We start from the raw sequence: 25,856 nt of genomic DNA, 5'->3' as shown, positions 1-25,856 counted from the left end.
GGGTCTAAAAATAGAGGTGATAACCATCACACAGAGGACAGCATTTAAACCTTGAGAGGAAATCAGGTCCTTGGTGGAAGAAGGGAAACCAACAAAACAAAAATAAAACTAAAGAGTAAACCTTAAATAATATTTAGTTACATGGCCAAAATAAGGAATACTAAAACAGTATTTTTTCACAGAAGCTAAAAGAATGTAATATGCTGCTACTAGGAACGAGAAAGACAGAATAAAATAATGACGGATAGGAGGAAACCACTGGTGACAGTGTAATAGTCTAGTTTCAGTAAAGTGAAGGGAACAAACAGCCAAGCAGTGCTGCTATATATGTTACCCCATCCAATGTAACAATGCATGAGGTTATTACTATTTCTATTTCTTTATGTAGATAAGTAGAATGATCCTCCAAAGTCATCTGCCCAAGGCACAAAGCTAACAAATAACTGAACAAAGTTTTGACTCTAAATCTCCACTCCTTTCATGGCCCCAAGGTACATCATACATAAGTAGATGCCCAAATAATCCTTTAGAGAAATGATGGTTAAGTATCAAAGTAAGGCAAACAAGTATGAATGACTCTTCTGAGACACAGATGAGAATAAGAAAGAAACCAAGGAGCAGGCAAACCCTCTGAAAGCAAGCTGAGCCATGCAGGAAGATTACTACCATATCGAGCTCCTTGTTTCCCTAATATTGGCATCATGCAACTCCCAGATCATAGAATGGAGCTAAGAGTGAAAGACAATACAGGGAACATCCTCCCTAAACTGAAAAACTATACTTAAGGCTACAGCTGGGGGGCAAATAAAATTTGGAATAATGGTCAGAGTTAATCTTAGCACATCACTATTAACTGAACACATATCTACATTTCTTTAAATATATATTATGTGGATAAAAAGTTGGGGCACCTGGGTGGCTGGGTCAGTTAAGCATCCAACTCTTGATTTCGGCTCAGGTCATGATCTCATGGTTCATGGGATTCAGCCCCACATCAGGCTCTATGCTGACAGCACAGAGCCTGCTTGGGATTCTCTCTCACCCTCTCTCTCTCTGCCCCTCCCCCACTCATGTGTGCTCTCTCTATATAAATAGATAGATAGATAGATAGATAGATAGATAGATAGATAAAAGTTGATTTAAGTTACATAGGTGGTCTATCAAAAAAATTAGAAACTGTAAGTTTAAAATTGATCACACTTATTTCTTATTCTTACTGAAATTGACTTAGACCAATCCCCTAGCAAAACCTTTACTCTTGCCAAAACAATGAAAAATCTTGGCTTTGATTTCACTAAAGAATAAACAGGAAGGCAGTTTATGGTATAGTAGTTAAATACGTAGATACAATTAGTTTCAAATACTAGCTCCTCTACTTGCTAAATAATCATGAGCAAGCTCCTCTAAGTATCAATTGTAAAATAGGGATGATATTAACAATCCTACCTGACAGGACTGACCAAAGGACTAAGTAAATTGAGGTATAGGTAAATCTCTTAGCATAGTATTTGAGCACACAGTGTTAGCTATCATTTTCAATCCCACTATTGTTAGACTGAAAATTAAACAATGACTACTTTAGAATGTTAAAGAAAATAAAATTAGCCTCATGGTTCTCTATATTTCAATTTTAAATAAATTCATTAATTATAAATAAAAGGAAAAGTTTATCAATAACTTTCTTCCTTTTCTCTAATCAAATGCCTGAACCTAAATGTCTAAAAATGATTGCACCCCAAACTAGCAACTTTCTAATGACATACTAATTTTATACGTGGAAAAATAGGAAAAGGAGAGTAACATTAAGTATACAACATCTCTTGTATAACTATAATGACTAACAAGATATAAGGATAGATTATAAGGAAGCTGACAGTATCAGACAAAAGAGGATGGGCAATGGGACCAATAGAACATTAAAGTCAAGGGATCCAAGGATCCAGGAAATGAAGCCCTGTATAAAAGAAAGCTTGACACAGAACTTTCATAACACCTCAAAGTTATTTTCTAATAAACACACATAACGATAATAATGATATAGAGAGAGAGAGGGAAGGAATGTGTGTATGCACAGGTATGTCACTCATTTGGAAAGGAACTCATTAGTTCCCTAGCTAGTGTGGACATTAAGCACCTCAGTATCCTTCCTGAGGAAACACTGGTTCTTAAAATTTTCAAAACACCTCCTAAGTCAAATCTTTCAGGAGGTTCTAAACAGAAATGTTTAAATCTTCCAGGGTCTATTCCAAGGCTTGTACATTGAAGGCAAGAATGAAAAAAATGTACAATCGACTATCTCTATGAGTGAGTCTAATCTTAACACTGTCCCAAAGGTTCTTGCTGGTATGATGAACCACCATGTCTCAAGATGAAAGGCCTGGGAGCTCCAAAGGATGGCCTTTCCTAAGACACCACAGAACTCACTAATATGGTCTACAAAACACAAGTAGTTCTTTTATGCCAACCTGTAACAAATTAACGGAGCATATTCTTGTATGTCAGATGAAGACCAGATTGTAAGCCACATGTTGGTATCAGAAGATATAAATGGGCCCTTTGCTTTTATCCCCATTTTTCAACTAAAATATTCCTTCCCTACCCCACAAGAAAAGTCAAACAGAAAAACTTACAAGCTCCTGAAAATCACTCTCTTGCTTAGATGACAGTTGTAAGGCAGACTGCCAGTGCAGAAAGCTGTCACAAACCTCTAGATCATCAAGCACATTTTTTAAACCTGCTAGCTCAATGTACTCTCCAGTCAGGTCACCTTGGTCACATACCTGGGCAACAGAGGAAGTAAAATAAAAACAAGTAACAATACCATTTCCTGAAATGATACTAGAAAAGACTACATTTCCCCCAACCATCATTTTATTGAGTCTTACCTCTCTTTGTAGATCAGCAACTCTTGTACTGCGTACAACAGCATTTTCATCTAGGCTACAGGATTCAGTATCATCATCCAGAGTACAGATGTCAGATTCAGCCTTCACCTGCAGCCCCTCTAGAAAACAGGAGTCATTTTGCATAATTGTATGTATAGTGAAACTGGACTTGGCTCCCATAGGCCGAGGAATTTTATCTTGGCCTACATCAGCTTTCAGCAACGTCTCTTGGCCAACTGCAACTAATGATGCGTTACTGGTCACTGGTAAAGTACCTTGTGACTTTGCATCACATGTCACCAAGTTTGCTGAAAAGCTGCTTCCTACAGTCCATCCTGCAGATGGACTTTCAATGATGTTACCAGAGTTTATATTCTTACCCAAAATATAGTTTGAGGAATCTGCAACTTCTTCCAAGGTTTGCTGCTTTAAATCTTGTAAAACCAACGAATCTGAAGTCCATACTTTCAACGGATAAAAAATGTTTGAAGATCCTACCTTCTCTGTAAGGTCAAGAACAGGAACAGACTCTATCTTCCCAATGGGAAGAAATGGTTCATTGCCTATATCACACTGAAATAGAGCTGACTGTGCTTTGCCAAGACCAACAGCCTGGCTGTGAGATTTTTCACACAAAGAAGCAGATGACTTCCACTCTGGAATAAGAGAAAGTGGCTTAATAAACATTTCCTGAGGAGCACTGGGGAGTGACTTTAAATTAGGATGCCAATAGAAGGAACTATCACCATTATCTTTTTTAAGCAACAATGGTTTTGAAGCTGCTAATTCAAACACCCTAGGAGTGGACTCATAACATGGATGACTAAGCTTATCAAAGAAAGAGCTTTCATCATTATAATTTAATAGGGAAAGATATGGATTTTTTGATTCACTTTCTTGGCTATTCTTTATTAAAGACTTATTGATGTCAGTTTGGATTTCATTTACTGTACTCTCTTTCTTGGAAGGCTCAATTGAGGCAATAACTGCCTCAAAGGCTACATTTTCAGAAGCATCAACACTTTTTCCACTAAAAGCAGAAGTTGCCTTTTGGTCTCTTTCCCCTTGAAAATAAAGTTGTTCTGATGTCTCATCCAAGTTGGATTTAAGAGTCTGAAGAGGACCACCAGACACCTCCATCTTAGAGGTACCTGGTCCCCTACAGTGCGTATGTATTTCTGAAACTTGTATAGAATTATCAGGAACTACAACACTCTCAATAGACTGTATTTCTGAAGATCTGGGATGCACCTCTGAAAATACTAAGGTACTTCTACTCTCCTTTAGTTCAAAACCTTGAGATAATTCTTTCCCCTGACCTTCTTCATTTCTTTCACACCCCTCCAAAGAATCTATCATGTCTTTCACCTCATTCTCAGCTGGAGCCTTTAAATAAACACTGTCAAAAAAATGACTACTAGCTGTCAAGGAAATACCCTCTCCTCTTCTTTCCAACAGACAACACAAGACAGAATGTGACATTTTGTTATTAAAACGAGGAGCAACTTCATGTGGAAAAGAAACACGGTCCTTACTGATCACATATGTTTCTGGATGGTGTGAAGTTTCTTGTTTGTTCCATGGCATACATGAAAAGGGGGCACTAAAATTGTCACTTCCCTCAGGAATTTTATTTTTATCAATTGTGTCAGATGAATCTGAGTAAGAATCATGATCCTTACTGGTTAAATATTTTCCTGACTGCTGTAAAGCTTTCTGTTTCCGATACTGCACATATGAATAAGAATCATCAAAACTGTCCCTTTCTTTAGAAGTCATGTATTCATCGCTTGTATCAGATGAAGCTGAAACTGAAACTTGACCTTCATCAGCTAAACTGGCTTCTGGCTCCTGAACTTCTTGTGTCTTCCATGCCACATATGAACACAGAGCATCACAACTATCGAAGTCTTCGGAGGTTTGCAGTTCATCATCTGTATCAGACGAAACAGTCTCTTCTTTAGTCCCTTGTTCAGGACGTAAAAAGGAGCGCTGAGACCCAACAGCTGCACTACCTAGAAGTGAGTGTTGAGATACACTAATGCAACTGTTAACTAAGTCTGAAGCTACTTCTGAGGCTGCCTGGAATACAGCTTCACTAACTTCCGACGGTCGAGAAAACCATTCAGTATCTTCAGACTTACCAGGAATTCCCCTGAAAATATACAGTTAAAAATAAATAAATAACACATTAAAAACATTTTTTTAAATACTAACATGAAAAATACAAAACTGGTATGACACTGAAATCAAGATTATTTGAAAAGTGTGGTGAAAAACAAAGTTCTAATTTTAAATTCCCTTAAAGTGGCTAATGACTGAACAAGGCAAACTTCTTATAAACAGAAGATGAACTCCCATCCTTATGACCCTGATATTTTCTCAGCCTTCTCCTAAAACAATTATTACCAAAAACTAGGAATATTTTCATGCTGCCAAAAAAAGATTAAATAAAAAATTCAAACTTTACTATTTCAAACGTTTAATTTATTGGGGCACCTAGGTGGCTCAGTCGGTTGAGCGACCAACTTCAGCTCAGGTCCTGATCTCACGGTTCGTGAGTTCGAGCCCTGCAGCGGGCTCTGTGCTGACAGCTCAGAGCCTGGAGCCTGCTTCAGTTTCTGTGTCTCCCTCTCTCTCTGCCCCTCTCCCGCTCGCACTCTGTCTCTCTCTCTCAAAAATAAAGATTAAAAATAACTTTATAAATGTTTATTATCACCTACCTTAATTTAATATTCATTTAACTTTCACTGATCCTTTTACTACTCATGTACTGTGTTCTTAAAAATCCCTTAAGATGTGATCTACTCCTAAAACACAACTGTAACCTAATTACTGGATGACTATTATAAACAGAATGCTTTTCATAGAAGTAATTTTAAGATACTACATAGCTGAAAGGCAAAGGTTTTTACTCTGTAAACATCTATAGTTTTTTTTTAACTTTTTTGTTTGACTATAGTTGACACAGTATTACATTAGTTTCAGATGTACAACACTTATCATGGTGAGCACTGCATAATGAATAGAACTGTCAAATCACTATGTTGTGCACCTGAAGCTAATATAACATTATATGTCAACTATACTTCAATAATAAAAATTTAAAAATAAACTATGCCTGAAATACTAGAATACATTAAAAATTATTTTTAAATAAGCTGCAGTTGCCTGGCTCATTTTTACACATATGTTACTATACCAAATTAACATGCATCATGTCTTAACCTAGGGCCTTGTTACCTTCAGAGTGTGTGCTCAGAATATCTAACCCCACTCCAAAGTCTCACCTTAGCCTGAAGTCATTTATATTAGCAACAACTTAAAATAAGAAAAGAAAGAGTAAAAAGGTTACATGCAAATAAAAAATAAACCATCCTACCTCAGAGGTGCAAAATCTAGTTCACTTTGTTGAAATAAGGAATCAGACCCAAGCTCTTGATCTTGTGTCAAACATGTCAGCAAAGGCAAATCAGGAGAAGCAAAGTTGTCTTGTATGACTGCAAAGTTTGAAGTATAAAAATGTTGTGAATGCTGAAAGTTAATTTCTTAGCTTACCCATGTAATAAAGAACCTAAATATGCTACCATCTGGAAGTTTCTATAAGCATCAGAATGGTAACATAGCAGCAGCAGCAACTACCATTTATTCATAGCCTGAAAAAGTCCCAGCACTTAAAGTACATTTAAAAGAAAACCTTGAAGGATAGGTATTATTATACCCATCTCGCAGATGAGGAAACATGATTACAAAATTTAAGAAATATTAATTTGTCCACAAATAACTTAAGTGTCAGAGTGAGAACTGAACCTAAACACTCTAATTTCTTTTTTTTATATCTATAAAGAATATTTTCATTCTTGTCCTTAGGAACTGTAAGACTACACTTGATTTGGAAATTAGACTGTACCAAACAATGGCCAAAGAATAATCGTCCACTCTATCTATGCCTTTTCTTTGGTCTGGTCGCTCAGAAATATATTATCAGCTATGATTGTTGTCGCTTGTCGCCTCACATTGTTTTTATCTGTGTATTCACCATAGACACTTTCCCTTCCACATAGATGCAGGACCCCTTTTTCACATACCGATACGCCACATCTCTGAGGCCTGGTCAGAATACTGATATTCTGTGCCATGTCATCTTTTGACTGACATCACCCATTTGGTATATTTCACTCTCCCCTGACCGCCACATCTCATTCATTGCTAGAGAAAATATCGTGACCGAGTTTTTCCCTTCCACCTGTCTCATGACAGGGTCCTGACCCACTTGCCCAAGGAGTTGCACACGCTTCAGAGATCTTTCAAGAACCAAGCTGCTAGCTATTTCAGACTCACATCTTACAAACTGATGAAATACCTGTAATACAGGTCTCCAAAACATGACCTCTATTTGTTTTTCCTACAACCTACTCTTTGGTCTTCCCACTTAGCAAAGAACTTGTGGCTCCCTCCTCCCTCACTGGATGCTCTAGCCCAAACTAGCCCTAAACACTCTAATTTCTTAGCAAGTACCCTTATCCATTACAAGTGTTTCTTTCCATCTTATAACAAAGTGTAGTCCACAGGTTCCTGGGCATCCCAAAAATATTCTTAGGAGGTGCCTAGAGTCAAAATTATATTCAATATAATATTTAGATGTCATTCGCCTTATTCACTCTCATTCTCTCACAGGGTACTGTAGAATTTTCCAGAAGCTACATTATCTATGATATAGCAATATATTGAATGCAGAAGCAGGTATCAGAATCTACCTGTCTTCCATGAGGTCAAATATTACAGGGGTTTTAAGTAAAACAATGTTACTCTTCTAAATATTTTTGTTTTAGAAAAGTTATTTTTCTTTTTTTTTTTAATTTTTTTTTTTTTAATGTTTATTTGTTTTTGAGACAGAGAGAGACAGAGCATGAACGGGGGAGGGTCAGAGAGAGAGGGAGACACAGAATCGGAAGCAGGCTCCAGGCTCTGAGCTGTCAGCACAGAGCCCGACGCAGGGCTTGAACTCACGGACCGTGAGATCATGACCTGAGCCGAAGTCGGACGCTTAACCGACTGAGCCACGCAGGCACCCCAGAAAAGTTATTTTTCTAAAAAAATATGTAATTTAACACATATGCGGCAATGGAGCTGTTATTTTATAATGAGTTAATAAATATTTCAGAAATTTCTCAGTTTTAATTTCTAATATGGGAAAATACCAATAACCTACGTAAACAAAAGCTCTTTGAAGTCCTCAATAATTTTAATGTAAAGGAGTCTTATGACCAAAAAGTTTGAGAACTGCTGATTCAAAAGAAAAATAATTCTTGGGGTACCTGGGTGGCTCAGTCAGTTAAGCGTCTGGCTCTTGGTTTCCGCTCAGGTCATGATCTCCCAGTTCATGAGTTCAAGCCCGCGTCAGGCTCTGTGCTGACAGAGCGGAGCCTGCTTTGGATTCTTTCTCTCTCTCCCTCTCTCTCTCTGCACCTCCCCTGCTTGCTATCTCTCTCTCCCCCTCTCTCTCCAACTTAAAAACAATTTTTTTAAAAAAAAAGGAAAAATAATTCTTGTGGATTTCTAAAGGTCAACTTAAACAATTGTTATTAAATGTGCTTAAATATGTACAAAATAGGTATAAACTCCTTATTTTTTATAGCATTTATATAACTATAAAACAAGAATAAAGTTTTAGTAGAAATAAAACTATAAAACCAACATTTATCTAATGCACTGTATCTAATATTAATTTAACTGGATACATGATATTTTGCTAAAACTCAACTGTTCTTTCACCATGAATATAATACTGTTGCTACAGTATACTTTCTTGACTTCAGAATACCTATAATACCACATTGTACACCTTCCCTATCATAAATGTCATACTCTTGTTTTCATCTTTGGCCTGCCTGCTTCCCACCTACGTTGTCAACTCCACATCCACTTTATTCACAGCTATATCCTCAGTGCCTAGGAAAGTATTTGCTATACTTAGTAGGCACTCAAAATAGAATTATTTATTTACCGAATGAATTTATTAAAAATAAGAAGCAGAGGCACCTGGGTGGCTTTGCCAGTTAAGCACCCGACTCTTGATTTCAGCTCAGGTCATGATCTCACAGTTCATGGGTTCATCAGGCTCTATGCTAACAGCATAGATTCTTTCCCGGCCTCTCTCTCAAAATAAATAGTTTTTTTAACTGAGAAGCAGAATGATAACAATAACCTTTACTACCAAGAACTACTTGGTATAATTCCTCTTTGACCCTGGTTTAGAGGCTCGTTCTTAAACCTTTGTAACAGAAGTCCTTCACCCCTCTAAGAATCCTGAAGGTTTTTAACAAAGACCCCACATTTCCTCACATTTAGACAACTACTGATGGCTTGGATCACTTTTTTTTTTTTTTCTTTTACATTTTATTTATTTTTGAAAGACAGACAGAGAGAGACAGAGCACAAATGGGGGAGGGGCAGAGAGAGAGGGAGACACAGAATCCAAAGCAGGCTCCAGGCTCTGAGCTGTCAGCACAGAGCCCGAAGTGAGGCTCAAACCCACAAACCGTGAGATCATGACCTGAGCCGAAGTCAGTTGCTTAACCGACTGAGCCACCCAGGCATCCCGGATCACTTTTTTAAGACATCTAACTGTTCTGGCACCAGTCATCATGACATTTGCCACTGGTGAGACCAATACACCCCTCAATGACTGTATTCATGACCATTGTAACAAAACAGCAATGATGAAATTTCCTCTAGCTATCAGATCCACAGATCTGCTACAATTAAAGATGTTCTACTTTCTACAATAAATCACAAGCTGGAGTTACAAAACTCTACCTACAAAACATTTTAGAAGCCACATCATAAAGTCTCCTACCCAATGCTGAAATTCTATTGGAGAATTCTGCCTGACATTTTACAGTGACATAAAGCTCACTTTATTGTTATATAGTCTTTCCATTATTAAATGGCATTATTAAAAAGTTCTTTCTTATATCAAATTGAAAACAGCTTCCCTATAAGTTATGTATTCTCATTTTAACCTCTTGACTAGGAATTAGCAAACGTTTTTAATAAAAGGCCAACTAATAAATATTTTAGACTTTCTTGGTCACATGTGGTCTCCATCACACATACTTCTTTTTGTTTGTTTTTACAAACTTTTAAAAACACAAAAACTATTAAAATGGTTAAGGGGCATTAAGGAATCTACTCCTGAAATCATTGTTTCACTATATGCTAACTAATTTGGACATAAATTTTTAAAAATAAAAAATAAAATTAAAAAATAAATAAATAAATAAAATAAAAATACAAAAACTATTCTTAGCTCACGGAAGGTACAAAATCAGACCCCTGCTCTAGACCATTCTAATACTCATCCCATGGTACTCTTATTTTTCTGTTTACTAAACTGTCTTCCCATAAGTAGAAGTAGCTTTCATCTATATACCCCTAGCATCAAACACACCATAGACACTTAGATATTTGTTCAACGAATGAATGAATGAACGGTAAGTTCCTTCCTCTTTAGCTTGACAGTGCTTCAAACACCTGATCATAGCAAAGTCTTCTTTCATCTACAGTCATACTCATCTCTTCTCACAAAGGAATTCTAATGCTGTCAACATCTTTCTTAAAATGTGAAACTAAAACTGACTTTGATGATCCACATCATAAAATACACTGGCGCCAATATTTTGATTTGGATAGCCTTGGCTTGTGTTTGAAAAGAACTTGCTGAATTAACTCCTATTTGTGCTCCTCTATAAAACTCTGACAAGACAACATCGTGGTTAAATCTCATTCCCCTGTCAAAGGCTAATTTTAAAATGTGATTGATGCATTTTTCTCAAATTTCGAAAAAAAACCTGAATAAAGCAGAAAGAAGAAAATAATGTTTGTCTCAATGTCATTTAGGCATGACAAAATTTAAATTACCATACTCGTTAAACATTCTTCTGACCCAAAGTAGTAATAACACAATTCTACCTCCTACCTTTATGATTTGAAAAGCATTTAAAGTTTACCTTTTGTAAAGGGCACCTAGGTGGCTCAATCAGTTAAGCATCCAACTCTTGGTTTTGGCTCACGTCATGATCCCAGGGTTGTGGGATCAAGCTTCACGTCAGGTTTCACACTGACAGCACAGAGCCTGCATGGGATTCTCTCTCTCCCTCTTTATCTATCTGCTCCTTCCCCACATACTCTCTCAAAATAAATAAATAGACTTAAAAAAAAATTTACCTCTGTAAAGAGCTAATAAGTCAGTTCCACATTAAATGGAAGAAACCAATAAGATCTACCTCAAACAAGTCATTTAACCTTTTAATCTTAATTTGGGGGTCTGAAAACTGAGAATAACATATGCCTTAAGTACTCCTAGGTATCTAATGAGGTAAACATAAACATTTGCTTTTTTAAGGATCATGGAGTCTCCATTGTTGACAGAAGTTGTCAAAGGATAATATACAGTTTACCCCAAGGAAAAATCCACAAATTCTGGGCTGAGGAGGTATACCCACTAGAGAGGAAATGATCACTTTTCTGCCTTCTGTGAGGAATAGAACATAACAAAATGAGGGGAGAGTGCGCATTTAACGTAACTAGTCCAGCTGGCCAGTGTAGAAAACCAGAAATAAGCTAATACCCTTGAGGATGGCTCTATAAAGCTCCTCAACTCAAGAAAGGATTTAGATACAGGACCTGTAGCCACTCCCCCCCCAAAAGTATTTTTACAAATTTGAGGTATTACTACTAGTTAAAAATAAAGAGGCATTACCTAGCAGCGGTGAACATAAGAGATCTCTCTTGGGTTCCTTTACTTGATTTTCCGGTTGGGTCAATACACCTTCCTCCAGAGAGGGGAAGCCTGTCACTTTGGTCCTTTCCTCTCTCATATTAAAACTGGTGTGGGTTGTATCCAAAGTGTGGGAAGAATCCATCTCTTGAGGAAGACAATGCCAAGATTCTGTTCTCTAAAACAATAATTTTAAAGAAAAATATGCTAAGTAATTAACTGAGTTACCATATACGTTAATATTTAGATTTGGGGCACCTGGGTGGCTCAGTTGGTTAAGTGTCCGACTTCAGCTCAGGTCATGATCTCGCAGTTCATGAGTTCGAGCCCCACGTCAGGCTCTGGGATGACAGCTCGGAGCCTAGAACCTGCTTCGGATTCTGTGTCTCCCTCTCTCTCTGCCCCTCCCCTGCTTGCACTGTCTCTCTCTCTCTCTCTCTCTCTCTCTCTCTCTCTCTCTCTCTCTCTCTCTCTCAAAAATAAACATGCATTAAAAAAAATAAAAGAAGGGCCCTGGGTAGCTCAGTCAGTTGAGCATCCAACCTCGGCTCAGGTCATGATCTTGCAGTTTGTGAGTTCAAGCCCTACATCGGGCTTGCTGCTGTCAGTGCAGAGCTGCTTCCGATCCTCTGTCTCCCTCAATCTGCCCCTCCCCGGCTCATGCTCGCGTGCACGCTCTCTCTCTCTCTCTCTCTCTCTCTCTCTCTCTCTCTCAAAGATAAATATTAAAATATGGATATAATATTTAGCTTTAAATATCCACTCATGTAGCATATAGCTTCCTATATGATGACATTCTCATCACAATGTTTGGAAAAATTAAAACTGTTCTTTCTGTATGTTTTTCACAATATTAACTACATTAGACCTTTTTCCCATTACTACCCATCTTTTAACACGTTATATCACTGGCATTTCTCCTATTCTTTAACAGTTCTCATCACTAAAACAATAAATACATATGGTTCTACGTGATGAAATCTTACCATCTGATCACAAAACTGAAAAAAAGCTACAAGATGCTCTATATGTGACCACTTTACTGAATTCTTAATTAGCTATGCTGGTTTCTGGAGGACTCTTGGCTCTTCTCATTATATAACATTATCACATCATCCATGAATAATGATACATGTGTCTCTTTCAAATGTTTACTCTTACAATAGAGGCATGATTGAGAGCAACGCTTCTCAAAATATATATGGGAGGGAACAGTTTTCCCTACTTCTTTTATATTCTTGTACTTATCTCTTGACAGACCAATAACAACCAATTCATGGATTGGCACCAATCCACAGACCATACTATACTAAGTAGCAATGCTGAATTACAGACTAATAGCAAACAATTTTATCGGCATTTTCCTTTTAAATTTCGTATTGGTTAATAAAGATATTCTTCCTATCAGGCTATGAAAGTACACTTTTATTTTCATATTTAATTAATCTGATTAGGAATGAGCTCAACTTTGATCAAAGTATATTATAGTTATCTTTTTTTTTTCCAATTAAGTCTGATAACATATTGCAATGAATTTTTTTTCTATTGCAACATTGGTTACTTGGCAGTGGTAGATCAGACTTTTAATCATATTTGCTAGTCTGGTCTTTAACATTTTCACTCATATATAGTCTTAATCAGGATTTTAGAATGCCTTGCTTTTGTTTTCTAACCTTGTTCTATAATTTCATTCTATATTTATTTTATACAAGTAAATTAAACTTTCTCTAAAAATAGAAAATATTTCACCAGTAAACCTATTAGGTCCAGAAACCTTGTTGATAGCTGGTATTATTTTAACTTTCTCAGTTACCTCTTTAGTAGTACTAGTCCAACTCTATAAGCTTTAATACATTTGTATTAAGCTTATTTCATTAGGGCTTTTTCTCTTGACTGGATTTTTCAGAAATGTAGCCATTGTTTTTATCTTGAATTTAGCAATTTTATTGTATTTTCTAAATTTATTTGTTTTCCTTTTTATTATGTTTCCTCTTCCTATAGTTGTTCACCTTTTATCTAAAATCTTTGGTCAAATAATAAACTCATTTGATATTTATTTATTTATTTATTTGTTTGAAAATGAGAAAATGACATTATATCATGGCAATCTACATACTTGGATACATAATCTATTGATTTTCATGATTTTGTAAATAGTCTGTTACTGGACTCTTCTTTCTTGACCAATTCAAATGTTTTTTAAAGAGAATATAAATGTTTTCACTCCCAAATGACCTAGAATCTACAAAAAGAAGATGTATTATAATTTAGAATGATTTTCTCAAACAACACTTTCATCTTTGAAGTTAATTCCATTATTTAAAATTCATTAATCAAAAGCTCTTTTAGTATGTTAAAAAAAAAAAAGATACACAACTATCCACTACCTATTATCAATTATATAAATATATGCAGCAGGGGTGCCTGGGTGGCGCAGTCGGTTAAGCGTCCGACTTCAGCCAGGTCACGATCTCGCGGTCCGGGAGTTCGAGCCCCACGTCAGGCTCTGGGCTGATGGCTCAGAGCCTGGAGCCTGTTTCCGATTCTGTGTCTCCCTCTCTCTCTGCCCCTCCCCGGTTCATGCTCTGTCTCTCTCTGTCCCAAAAATAAATAAAAAACGTTGAAAAAAAAATTAAAAAAATAATAATAATAAATAAATAAATAAATATATGCAGCAAAAAAACATTAAGGCATAAGATTCTAAAATATTAACACTACTCATCTGTGGTTTATGGGATTATGTAACAGACCTTTAGCATTCCAAACTATCTCAATCCCTTCCATGCTGAATAAATTCGACCAACCTAGAGCACCAAATCACTGCTGGAAACATGTTTTTAATACTTAAAAATAAAAGGCGTTTAACTTTAAATTTTTTCTTTTGAGAATACTCCATTCTATAGAACATAGTGGGCCAAAGAAGGGTTTTAAAGCAGGGGAATTCTAGTCATTGTGTGACTCTCACTACAGCAAAATCTCTAGTCCCTAACTTTTATCTCTCAGCCTCCTTGAGCCTGGTTTGAGCCTGGTCCCATAGTTTATTCCTCACTCCTATAAGAGAGGTATCTGTTCTCCCGCCCACACTCTGGCCTCCTCAGATCTCTTACTCTACTCTAGCTCCACTTCAGTAATTCTTTAACCTCATTAAAACAACTATCCTACCACATTTACACTTTTTATAATTCCTTTCTCAGCTGTATTTTCCTCTTTACCACTCTGAGAGTTCACAGTCGTCTTCATATCATCCTCATAACCGCTGCCTTGCAAACATCTTTAACTTTCCTGCCCTTTTCTCCCACCATCCTATTTGCCTGGCAAAAGCTCAATTCTAGTCGAACCTTCTCCTTATTTGAATCCAAGCAGCAGCACACTGCTGAGTAAAGCACAAACCCAGATGGTTTGTCCTTTAAATTGATGACACTAAACCTCAAGGGCACTCAGCGTTGCCTGGAAATCCTACTGTATTTTCCCGGTGAACTGACTTGCTAAAGACAGATTCTAAAGGTAACATCAGCTGAGTCTCTCCTCAGAACTGAACTCTCCTTCTTCCTCATTTTCAAATGATGACCTCATCGACTTCAATTAAGTGAAAGGCATGAGATGGAACTTCCTTATCTTCCTATCACCAGATCTACAACCCCAATTTCATTTTGTGACTTAAAAGAAGTCTGTCACCAACCTTCCCATCTTATTCCATTCTTTTTTTCTTTTTTAAAGTTTATTTATTTTGAGAGAGAGAAAGTGCAAGTGCCAGAGGGGCAGAGAGAGAGGGGGAGAGAGAGAATCCCAAGCAGGCTCTATGCTGTCAGCGCAGAACCCAATGCAGGGCTCAGGCTCACAAACTGTGAGATCCTGATAATGACCCAAAATCAAGAGTTGGACACAGAACCGACTGAGCCTCCCAGGGACCCCTTCATTCTTTTCGACGATTGCCTTCCTATAATGATTCTCCTGCTTTTCTTCATCCATTTTCCCTCTATACTAAATCATACCTCTCCCCAAACGTACTTATAATTTCCCATCATAAAATAAAATTTTAAAACATCCCTCTTCTACATTCCTTTTCTTTCTGCATATTTCGGGTTTTTTTGTTTTTTGTTTTTTTTTTTTTTGGTTTTTAAATTCCAGTTAGTTAACATACAGTGTAATATTAGTTTGAGGTGTACAATTTAGTGATTCAACACTTACCTACAACATCCAGTGGTCATCACAAGCTTCTGTATACTCTGTTGTTATGTTTCTATCACACAATGATTGCTTGTGTTATACCTTTTTGATCAATATAAAAAGACCCTCAAATCCTTAATGTTTTTGACAGATATGAGTAGGGATAACAAATAAGCAGTGAATATAAACAAATTTTGAGGGAGAAATGAAGATTAGAGATACAAATTTGGGATTTTTAAGTATACAGGTATATTTAAACCCCCAGATCTAGATGAGAATCAAAACATCCCAACACTTCAAGCAAAAGTCAAAAACTCAAATGTATACAGGGCGAGGGAGGTAACAGAAATGAGTAAATCCACCTGGAATTAGGGAGTGATGGGACCTGTGGCCAAATATGCACTCCATATGCACTTTAAAGTGTTCTATTTTGAAATTTTAAAAACACTGTGTCAAAAAAAATTTTTTCTAGGGCGCCTGGGTAACTGAGTTAAGCATCCAGCTTCGGCTCAGATCATGATCTCGCGGTTCGTGGGTTCAAGCCTACACTGGGCTCTGTGCTGACACTTACAGCTTGGAGCCTGCTTCAGATCCTATGTCTCCCTCTCTCTCTGCGCCCCCCCCCCCTTCTCTCTCTAGCTCAAAAAAAAAAAAAATTAAAAAAATATTTTTTCAGGGCACCTGGGTGACTCAGTTGAGCATCCAACTCTTGATTACAGCTCAGGTCATGATCTCACAGTTCAAGTTCCATATTGGGCTCTGTGCTGACAGCTCAGGGCCTGGAGCCTACTTTGAATTCCATGTTTCCCCTTCTTTCTTACCCTCCCCCGCTTGTGCTCTGTCTCTCTGTCTGAAGATAAAGCAACAAAGGAAATAGAATAGCACAAAAGTAGAAAGAAAACCGGCAGAAGCTAAGAAAGGAAATAATTTTAATTAAGTTAAGCAATGGTTAACAGTGTCAAATGCTATTTATTGTACCTAAGATGAGGACAGAAAAGTGCTCACTGTATTCAGTTATACAAATGTTGGCAAAACTTGCTTTCACTGAGTTGAGGTGAGAACACAAAGGAGATTAAGTAAAATAATAAGTAAATAACCAGTGACATAAGGCATATATACTTAAAAGGAAAAAAATATAGTTGATATTACTTTTAAAAATCCACAAAAGAGCTACTACTAAAACCAGTAAATGTGATTAACAAGGTCACAGGATAAAAGGTCAATATAAAAAGTCATTTATATTTCTATATACTTGCAATGAAAAGGAAATTGAAATTTTTAAAAACATCAGTAAAATTACCCTTCAATAAAAACAATGTTTTAAAAAAAAGGAAGTGTAACACAAACATGTGTTAAGCTGGGTATACCGAAAACAACAAAACACTAATGAAAAAAATTAAACACCTAACTAAAACTAAAAGAACTGCTGTGTTTGTGGATTAGAGAACTCAAATATTATTAAGATGTCAATTCTCTACAAATTGATGTACAGACTCAAAGCAATCTTAATCAAAATTTGAGGTTTTTTTAATGACCAACCTGATTTTAAAATTTATATAGAAATTTAAAAAACCTAGCATAAACAAAACCATTTTTCAAAAGAGGAACAAAGGGGGAGAACTCACACCACCTGATTTCAAGACAGTACAATAATTAAGAATGTGGGATTGAAATAACAGACACATAAATCAATGGAATAGAGAGTCCAGAAATAGACCAACATATACAGTCAATCTGTTTTAATTTTTTTTTTTTTTGGTTTATTTTTATTTTTAAGAGAGACAGAGACAGAGCTTGAGCAGGGGAGGGGCAGAGAGAGAGGGAGACACAGAATCTGAAGCAGGCTCCAGGTTCTGAGCTGTCAGCACAGAGCCCGACACAGGGCTCGAACTCAGGGACCGTGAGATCATGACCTGAGCCAAAGTCGGACACCCAACCGACTGAGCCACCCAGGCGCCCCAAATCCGTTTTTGATTAAGATGCCAAGTAAGCACTAGAGAAAAAGACCATATTTACAGCAAACAGTGGTGGAATGACAATTAGATTTTCATATGTAAAAAAAATGAAGCTGGATCCTTCACATCACATACAAAAACCAACTCAAAATGGATCACAGATGTAAATATAAAGGCTAGAACTATAAAACTTCAGAAACCGTGGTTCTCAACTCAGTAAAATTTTGACACCACCCTCTCCCCTCTACCACGGGACACTTGGCAATTTTTGGAGACATTTTTCATGTTTATAACATGGAGAAATATTATTGATGTCTAATGGAGAAAGGTCAAGGATGCTGCTAAACACCTTACAACATTCAGGACAGCCCCGCACAATAAGGAACCATCTGGCCCAAAATGTCAAAAGGGCCAAGGCTGCGAAATCTTGTACTGGAAAAATAGACAGGAAAAAATCTTTGTGACATAGGATTAGGCCAGTATTTCTCAGAACACAAGAAGTATAAACCATAAAAAAACAAAATCAATACACCAACTTCATCAAAATTGAAGCTTCTGCACTTAAAAGATATATAGAATTTGGAGAAAAAATCATAAAGTGGGAGAAAATACTTGCAAAACATGTTTGATAAAGGTCTTGCATCTAGAATTTATAAAGAATTCCCAAATTCAACAAGTGGAACAAATCAGCCATTAAAAAAAGGGAAGTGATCTTAAAAGACGCTATGTTAAAGAAGAAACATGGGTGGCAAATAACACACAGAAAGATGCACAATATCATTAGTCATCAGGAAAATGCATATTAAAACCACAATGAGATACCATAATGCATCTAGAATGGCCAAAAAATTTGAAACAAAAAAACTGGTGCAGCCACTCTGGAAAAGAGTATGGAAGTTCCTCAAAAAATTAAAAATAGAACTGCTCTATAACCCAGAAACTGCACTACTAGGTATTTATCCAAAGGATATAAAAACACTAATTCAAAGGGGCATATGCACCCCAATGTTTATGGCAGTGCTATCAACAATAGCCAAATTATGGGAAAAGCCCAAACGTCCATCATCTGATGCATGGATAAAGAAGATATTGAGTGTCTGGTATACACATACATATACACACACAGACACACACAGACACACACAGACACACACACACACACACACACACACACACACACACACACACACACACACAATGGAATACTACTTGGTGATGAAAAAGAATGAAATCTTGCCATTTGCAACAATGTGGATGGAACTACAGTGTATTATGTTGAGTGAAATACGTCACAGAAAGACTAATATAACTTCAGTCATATGTAGAATTTAACAAAACAGATGAACATGAGGGAAGGGAAGGAAAAATAAAATAAGATAAAAACAGAGAGGAAGGCTGGGGCGCCTGGGTGGCTCAGTTGGTTAAGCATCAGACTTCGGCTCAGGTCATGATCTCACAGTTTGTGAGTTCGAGCCCCGCATCAGGCTCTGTGCTGACAGCTCAGAGCCTGCAGCCTGCTTCAGATTCTGTGTCTCCTCTCTCTCTGCCCCTCCCCTGCTCATGCTCGGTCTCTCTCTCTCTCTCAAAAATAAATAAACATTAGGGGCGCCTGGGTGGCTCAGTCGGTTAAGCGTCCAACTTCGGCTCAGGTCATGATCTCACAGTCCGTGAGTTCGAGCCCCATGTCAGGCTCTGTGCTGACTGCTCAGAGCCTGGAGCCTGTTTCAGATTCTGTGTCTCCCTCTCTCTCTGACCCTCCCCCATTCATGCTCTGTCTCCCTCTGTCTCAAAAATAAATAAACGTTAAAAAAAAAATTTTTTTTTAAATAAACATTAAAAAAAAAAAAAGAGAGGAAGGCAAGCCATAAGAGACTATTAAATACAGACAACAAACTGAGGGTTGCTGGAGGGAAGGTGGCAGGGTCTGGGGGGTGGTGATGTGCTACATGGGTGATGATGGATATCAAGGAGGGCACTTGTTGGGATGAGCACTGGGTGTCGTACATAAGTGATGAATCACTAATTTCTACTCCTGAAACCAATACTACACCATATGTTAACTAACTTGAATTTAAATTAAAATATATACATACATACATATATACGTACACACATACTGATAATACCAAGAGCTGGCAAGGACACAAATCAACTAGAACTCTCACACACTGTGGGGGAAAGCAAAATGGCACAACCACTTTGGAAAATAGTTTAGCACTTTCTTATAACATTAAACATACAATTACTTTACCAGCCAGCAATCCCAATCCTAAGTATCTACCCAAGAGAAATGAAACCATTTGTCTACCCAAAAACCTATACCTGTATGGAATACTCCTCAGCAATATAAAATTAAAAAGAACTACTGATTCATACAACAATATGGATAAATCTTAAAAGCATGTGCTAAGTGAAAGAAGCCAGATTCAAAAGTCTATACACTGTAATTCTGAAAAGGCAAAACTATAGGGACAGAAATCAGATCAGTGGTTGCCAAGGACTAAGGATGGGGGAGATAACTGATTACAATGTGGCACAAGGGAACTTTTTTGAGGTGATGGCTGTCTTGTATATCTCAAATGTGATAGTGGTTATATGACTGTATATATTTGTGAAACCTCATCAAACTGTATACCTAAGAGTGAAGTTTACTAGATTAAATTATACATCAATGAGGTTAACATAGCAGGAAATGGAGAGAAAACTCTTAAAAATTTCATTTAACAGGGAGCAGAGTATTAAATCAAACAGCAGTTGGAGGAGAAGAGAGGATGAGACATTTGTATTCAAGTTGCTGGAGGTGACATGGTCTAGACTGTGACATGAGATGAATAACCTAATGGGGGTAAGAGAGGTTTAGGAGGAGGAATGTAGGAAAAGATCTCTGCAGGTTAGATCAAAGATCCAAGAGTTTTAGGCACTACATGAGTAATGTAAGCTGAAGTGAAAGAAACTGAGAACAGTGTAGCAAGAGCTATAGTTTTTAATGAATAATGAAAACTAACTTAGACAAGAGCAATAAAGATGAATGAGCAGAATAAAAAGGAGAAAAGAGGGGAGGAAATTAGAAAGTGGCATAATGCTCCAGCTATGCTAAGGAATCCAGGCATAAAGGCAGAAATGAAGAGCTACAGGACCTATCCGTTGTGTATGTATTTTTTTCATGGCATAGATTTCATAAGACAGGAACAAAAAGTAGGATATCTATTTTTAAACCATGCTCTACCATAAACATGTCCTCAGAGAATATTAAACTATTTGGGGGTATATCCCTATATTCATTTCCTACGGCTGCCATAACAAAGTTACACAAACTGGACGGCTCAAAACAACATTATTCTCTCACAGTTCTAGAGGCTGGCAGTCTGAAACCAAGGGTTGGCAGGGTCATGCTCCATCCAAAGCCTCTAGGGGAGCATCTTTCTTTACCTCTTCTACCCTCTGGTAACCCCAGGCATTCCTTGGCTTGTGCAAGTCTATCTCCAACTTCTGCCTCTGTCTTCACAGGGCCAACTTCTACCTGGGTGTCTCTCTCTTCGCATACTGTTCTTGTCTCTTGTAACAGTCATATTGGATTAAGGGTCCACCCTACTCCAGTATGATCTCATCTAAGTTATATCTGCAATCACCCTGTTTCCAAATACGGACACATTCTAAGGTACTGGGGATTAGGACTTCAACACATTTGGGGGCACACAAGTTAATCCACTGCAATCCCCCTTCCATTTAATGGCCCCAAGTGCTATGCATTTTCTGTTAAGGTTTCTTTTAACCCCTTGCCATTGATGATAGCAAATCTCCTTCTTCCATATTTTGCATCAAATAAATAATCACTGCAATTTAGGGGAAATTGAAGGTACCAGAAGAAATCTGATACCCAACTTATTAGATAATCAACCTTAAATATTTAACCATTTTGAGTAAGGGTGCATTTTTCCTCCAACAAACATGTATGAACTTTTTCCCTATCTGCTCACAATTTTTCTATTTCTTCTAAATTTATAACTATGCTCTAGATCAGTGGTTCTCAAAGTGTGGTCCAAGGATACCTGGAAGTCATAGATGCTCTTTCAGGCATCTATGTGGGCCTCCCTTTTCTATGTATCTATGTAAGGCCAGATTTTCTTCATATACTTCAACGTATCCCAACAGACTAAATGCAGAAGCAGATAACAGAATCCAGTTGTGATAGTTAATTTTACGTGTCAACTTGGCTGAGCCACCAGGTGCCCAGATATTTGGTTAAACATTATTCTGTATGTCTGTGTGTCTAGATGAGATTAACATTTGATCCACAGACTAAGTAAAGCAGATTGCCCTTCCCAATGTGGCCAAGCCTCATCCAATCCATTTAAAGCCCCGAACAGAACAAAAGGCTAAACAAGAGAGAATTCACTCTCTCAGCCTGATGGGTCTTTGAGCTAGTACATTGGTATTCTCCTACCTTTAAACTCAGATTCAGAGAACTTACACCATCAGCTGGCCTGGTCCTTAGCCCTTCAAGACTCAAACTGGAACTTACACCATTAATTCTCCTGGTTCTCAGGCTTCTGGATTCAGACTACAACTATACTATCAGCATTCCTGGGTCTCCAGGTTGTGAATCTTGAGAATTCTCAGCCGTCATAAAAGCCAATTTGTTATTTTACATATACATACAATACATACAATAAATAGATATGCAAAAATATAAAACAATGCCACTCTCCCAACTAATTCTTTGTCCTGGAAAATAGTTATTTTTCATTTTAAAATACATTATTTATATTAATATATAATGGGTTTGTTATTTTAAAAATATTTTTAAATGTTTTAATTTCTAGTAAGCTAAATATCAATATAGATAGTCCATATAAATAAAAGATACTTAAAATACTTTTGAAGAATATAAAGGAGTCCTGAGACAAAAAAAAAAGTGAAATGCTATTCTACACAACTAAGATTATCAAAGATCTATTAGAAAAATGGAATATTAAAGTAATTCACCCCTGGGGCGCCTGGGTGGCGCAGTCGGTTAAGCGTCCGACTTCAGCCAGGTCACGATCTCGCAGTCCGTGGGTTCGAGCCCCACATTGGGCTCTGGGCTGATGGCTCAGAGCCTGGAGCCTGTTTCCGATTCTGTGTCTCCCTCTCTCTCTGCCCCTCCCCCGTTCATGCTCTGTCTCTCTCTGTCCCAAAAATAAATAAACGTTGAAAAAAAAAAATGTTTAAAAAAAAGTAATTCACCCCTTACCATTCTTCAAAGCTGAATCAGAATTTCTCATGCAGCTTATGAAAAGAAAAATAATTTCCCAGTTACATAAGACATACCTGATCATCTCCAGAATCCCACTGAGCTGTTTTTTTCACAGAGACTACATTAGCATCAGAAATCTGTATACCACTATTGTCTTGATATAGTGACTGTTGCCATACATGACAGGTCAATGGAACAACCTGAAAATCAAAAGCAGATTTAAATAGTGATGAACGATGGTGATAAACAATCACTATTGTTAAACAATAATAAAATCTAAACTTTAGCTATATTTCTAAGTTTATAAAGTACTTTCATATATATAACATTTCAACTTCACAACCACTGTCCAAATTACTACTTTCACTTAAAAATAAAAAAACAGGGCACCTGGGAAGTTCAGTTGGTTAAGCGTCTGACTTCAGCTAAGGTCATGATCTCGCGGTTGGTGGGTTCAGGCCCCGCATCTGGCTCTATGCTGACAGCTCAGAGCCTGGAGCCTGCTTTGGATTCTGTGCCTCCCTCTCTCTTTTTGCCCCCACCCACTCCCTGTCTCTGTCTCTCAAAAATAAATAAATGAAAAAAAATTTTAAGTAAAAAAAAAAAAATTACAAAAAGTCTTAAGGTTATCCAGTTAGAACTCAACATACTTTCCAATAAACCACAGCAGTTCCTTAACCTCCTATAGTCCTAGAAGTAAAAGCAAGCAGAAACAAGCAAGTTATTGGTTTTAAAATCTTACTATTTAAGACACCTAAGAAATTAACCCTACAAATGGGGACTAAAATCAACTCATAGTATGGACGGTGGGAACAAACTTAAGGCTCATTTTGTGAGACAGGGGTTAGAGCAGGGCTCTCTCACCTGTGAAAGACAATAAAAGCTGTGACTGTAGCCCAAGGCTGAAGCAATGCAAACGGAACAGATCCAAGGCAATCAAACAAAAATGACTTAGGTCAAAGTCACCAACTGGCTCAGGGACTGGTTCCTGAGATTTCTCCAGTATCCCTGGACAATAAAAACCCAAAGCTTCAATATAAGACTTCTTCTTCTGGGGCGCCTGGGTGGCTCAGTCAGTTAAGTGTCTGACTTCGGCTCAGGTCATGATCTCGCAGTTCCTTAGAACCCTGTGTCAGCGCAGAGCTGGCTTTGGATCCCCCACCTCTCTCTTTCTGCCCCTCCTCCACTATCGCATACTCCCTCTCTCAAAAAGAAATGAACATTATGGGGCGCCTGGGTGGCTTGGTCGGTTAAGCATCCGACTTCGGCTCAGGTCATGATCTCATGGTCCGGGAGTTCGAGCCCCACGTCAGGCTCTGTGCTGACCGCTCAGAGCCTGGAGCCTGTTTCAGATTCTGTGTCTCCCTCTCTCTCTGCCCCTCCCCTGTTCATGCTCTGTCTCTCTCTGTCTCAAAAATAAATAAACGTTAAAAAAAAAATTAAAAAAAAAAAAAAAAGAAATGAACACTGAAAAAAAAAAAAGACCTCTCTTTTAAAAAAGCAGACACAAGGGCCAAGGTAGAGACAACCACAAGAACACCAGATAGAGAAGGGTGTACCCAAAGACAAAACAAAAAAACACTCCTGCTAAAAATGCAATTATAAACTATATTTTCAAAAACTTTAAAATGAATAAGTCAGATCCTCAAAAAAATAAAGATACAATGTCCATAAAAGGGGAAGAAGTTATAAAAGTAAAACAGGCAGTTATGAGTCAAGAAAAGATGAATTCTAACAAAATATTAACCACAAATGTGAAAGAGCCTCTGAAGGAAACCTCAAGTTATCATATTTTTTTCCAGAATTAAAACACTGTTACTATATTAACAAAACATTTTTACAGAGGACTTACAAGAATGTGCTTTTGGTCACAAAAAGGCCAGCATATTGAAAATCTATTCAAGAACTACAGAGATTTCTAAGATATCAACTATTCCAAGAGGTTTTTCTCTAAAGGTAAAGAACCATGGTACATACCCATCTTGCTTCAATGGCAATGTTTAAGGGACAAAGAATAAAAGGCAAAGAAAATTGTTTTGCAAATGCAATCTGGCAATCTGAAATCCCTAAGTATGTAACAATATAGCCAATGTTTTGGCACAGTTAGTCTTCTTTGAGCCTTCTAGGAAAGAAGAATGCCAAAATGAATGTTCAAAATGGCTATTCACTGTAGCTCAATAATGCTGGTTGTGGACCATGGTGTATCTATCACCTTTGAAAAGAGCTGATTCACAACAGCTGATAAAGAGAGTTCACTTCGTTAGGATATTTGTAGAAAACCAATGATACAATATTAAGAAACCAGCACTTTGAGAACTAATCCAATGTGTGAGAAAAAAAACACTACCCCCTCACTTTTATCAGTTTAAAGAAAACCTAAAAGTCAAAATTAAATGCTAAAAGAAAAGTTCTTATTAAAAATCCCTTCCCCAGATTTTCCTATTCTTATCACCTACTTGTTTAGACTTCATCAAGAAAACTCATTCTTAATATATTCCCATATGTTTGATTAACCTTCCCCCCATTACCTCTGAATATAACCTAAATGCTTGAAGGATTTAAAAGATGAATGCTTCAAAACTAAGCAAGTGTCATCAGCAACTCTTCATCTGAGATTAAATGATTTTGGTATAAATTAAAGTTTGAAAGAGTCCCTCCCTAAGTTTTTAATATTAAAAGGTAGTAGTCTTTATGCTGTCTATGAAATAACAATTTAGATCTAAGGACACATATAGGTTGAAAAATGAAAGGATGGAAAAAGATAGTCCATGCAAATGGTAACCAAAAAAGCACAGAAGTGGTATACCAAGTTCAGACAAAATAGATTTTAA

The 25,856-nt window shown here is 37.2% G+C and overlaps 1 protein-coding gene and 1 pseudogene across 12 annotated transcripts in view; both read right to left on the bottom strand.

Moving 5' to 3' along the window:
- ALMS1 (ALMS1 centrosome and basal body associated protein) overlaps positions 1-25,856 on the bottom strand; it is a 223,530-nt gene that overhangs the window by 181,549 nt on the left and 16,125 nt on the right. For 5 of the 12 annotated variants that reach the window (XM_045054413.1, XM_045054405.1, XM_045054402.1 and 2 more), the window contains exons 2-6: positions 23,100-23,225; positions 11,650-11,845; positions 6,268-6,385; positions 2,886-5,040; positions 2,631-2,780 (exon numbers count right to left, since the gene is read on the bottom strand). In XM_045054413.1, the coding sequence (XP_044910348.1) occupies positions 2,631-2,780; positions 2,886-5,040; positions 6,268-6,385; positions 11,650-11,845; positions 23,100-23,225 (2,745 nt within the window). The remainder of the gene's footprint in view (positions 1-2,630; positions 2,781-2,885; positions 5,041-6,267; positions 6,386-11,649; positions 11,846-23,099; positions 23,226-25,856) is intronic. The other 7 variants (XM_045054406.1, XM_045054408.1, XM_045054409.1 and 4 more) reach the window with 7 other exon arrangements.
- On the bottom strand, positions 6,392-7,801 carry LOC109498217 (annotated as a pseudogene).

This window comes from Felis catus, chromosome A3 (assembly GCF_018350175.1).
Source record: "Felis catus isolate Fca126 chromosome A3, F.catus_Fca126_mat1.0, whole genome shotgun sequence".
Lineage (NCBI taxonomy): Eukaryota > Metazoa > Chordata > Mammalia > Carnivora > Felidae > Felis > Felis catus.
The sequence above is the reverse complement of the archived record's forward strand: the minus strand, read 5'-3'. Positions and strand labels throughout refer to the sequence as shown.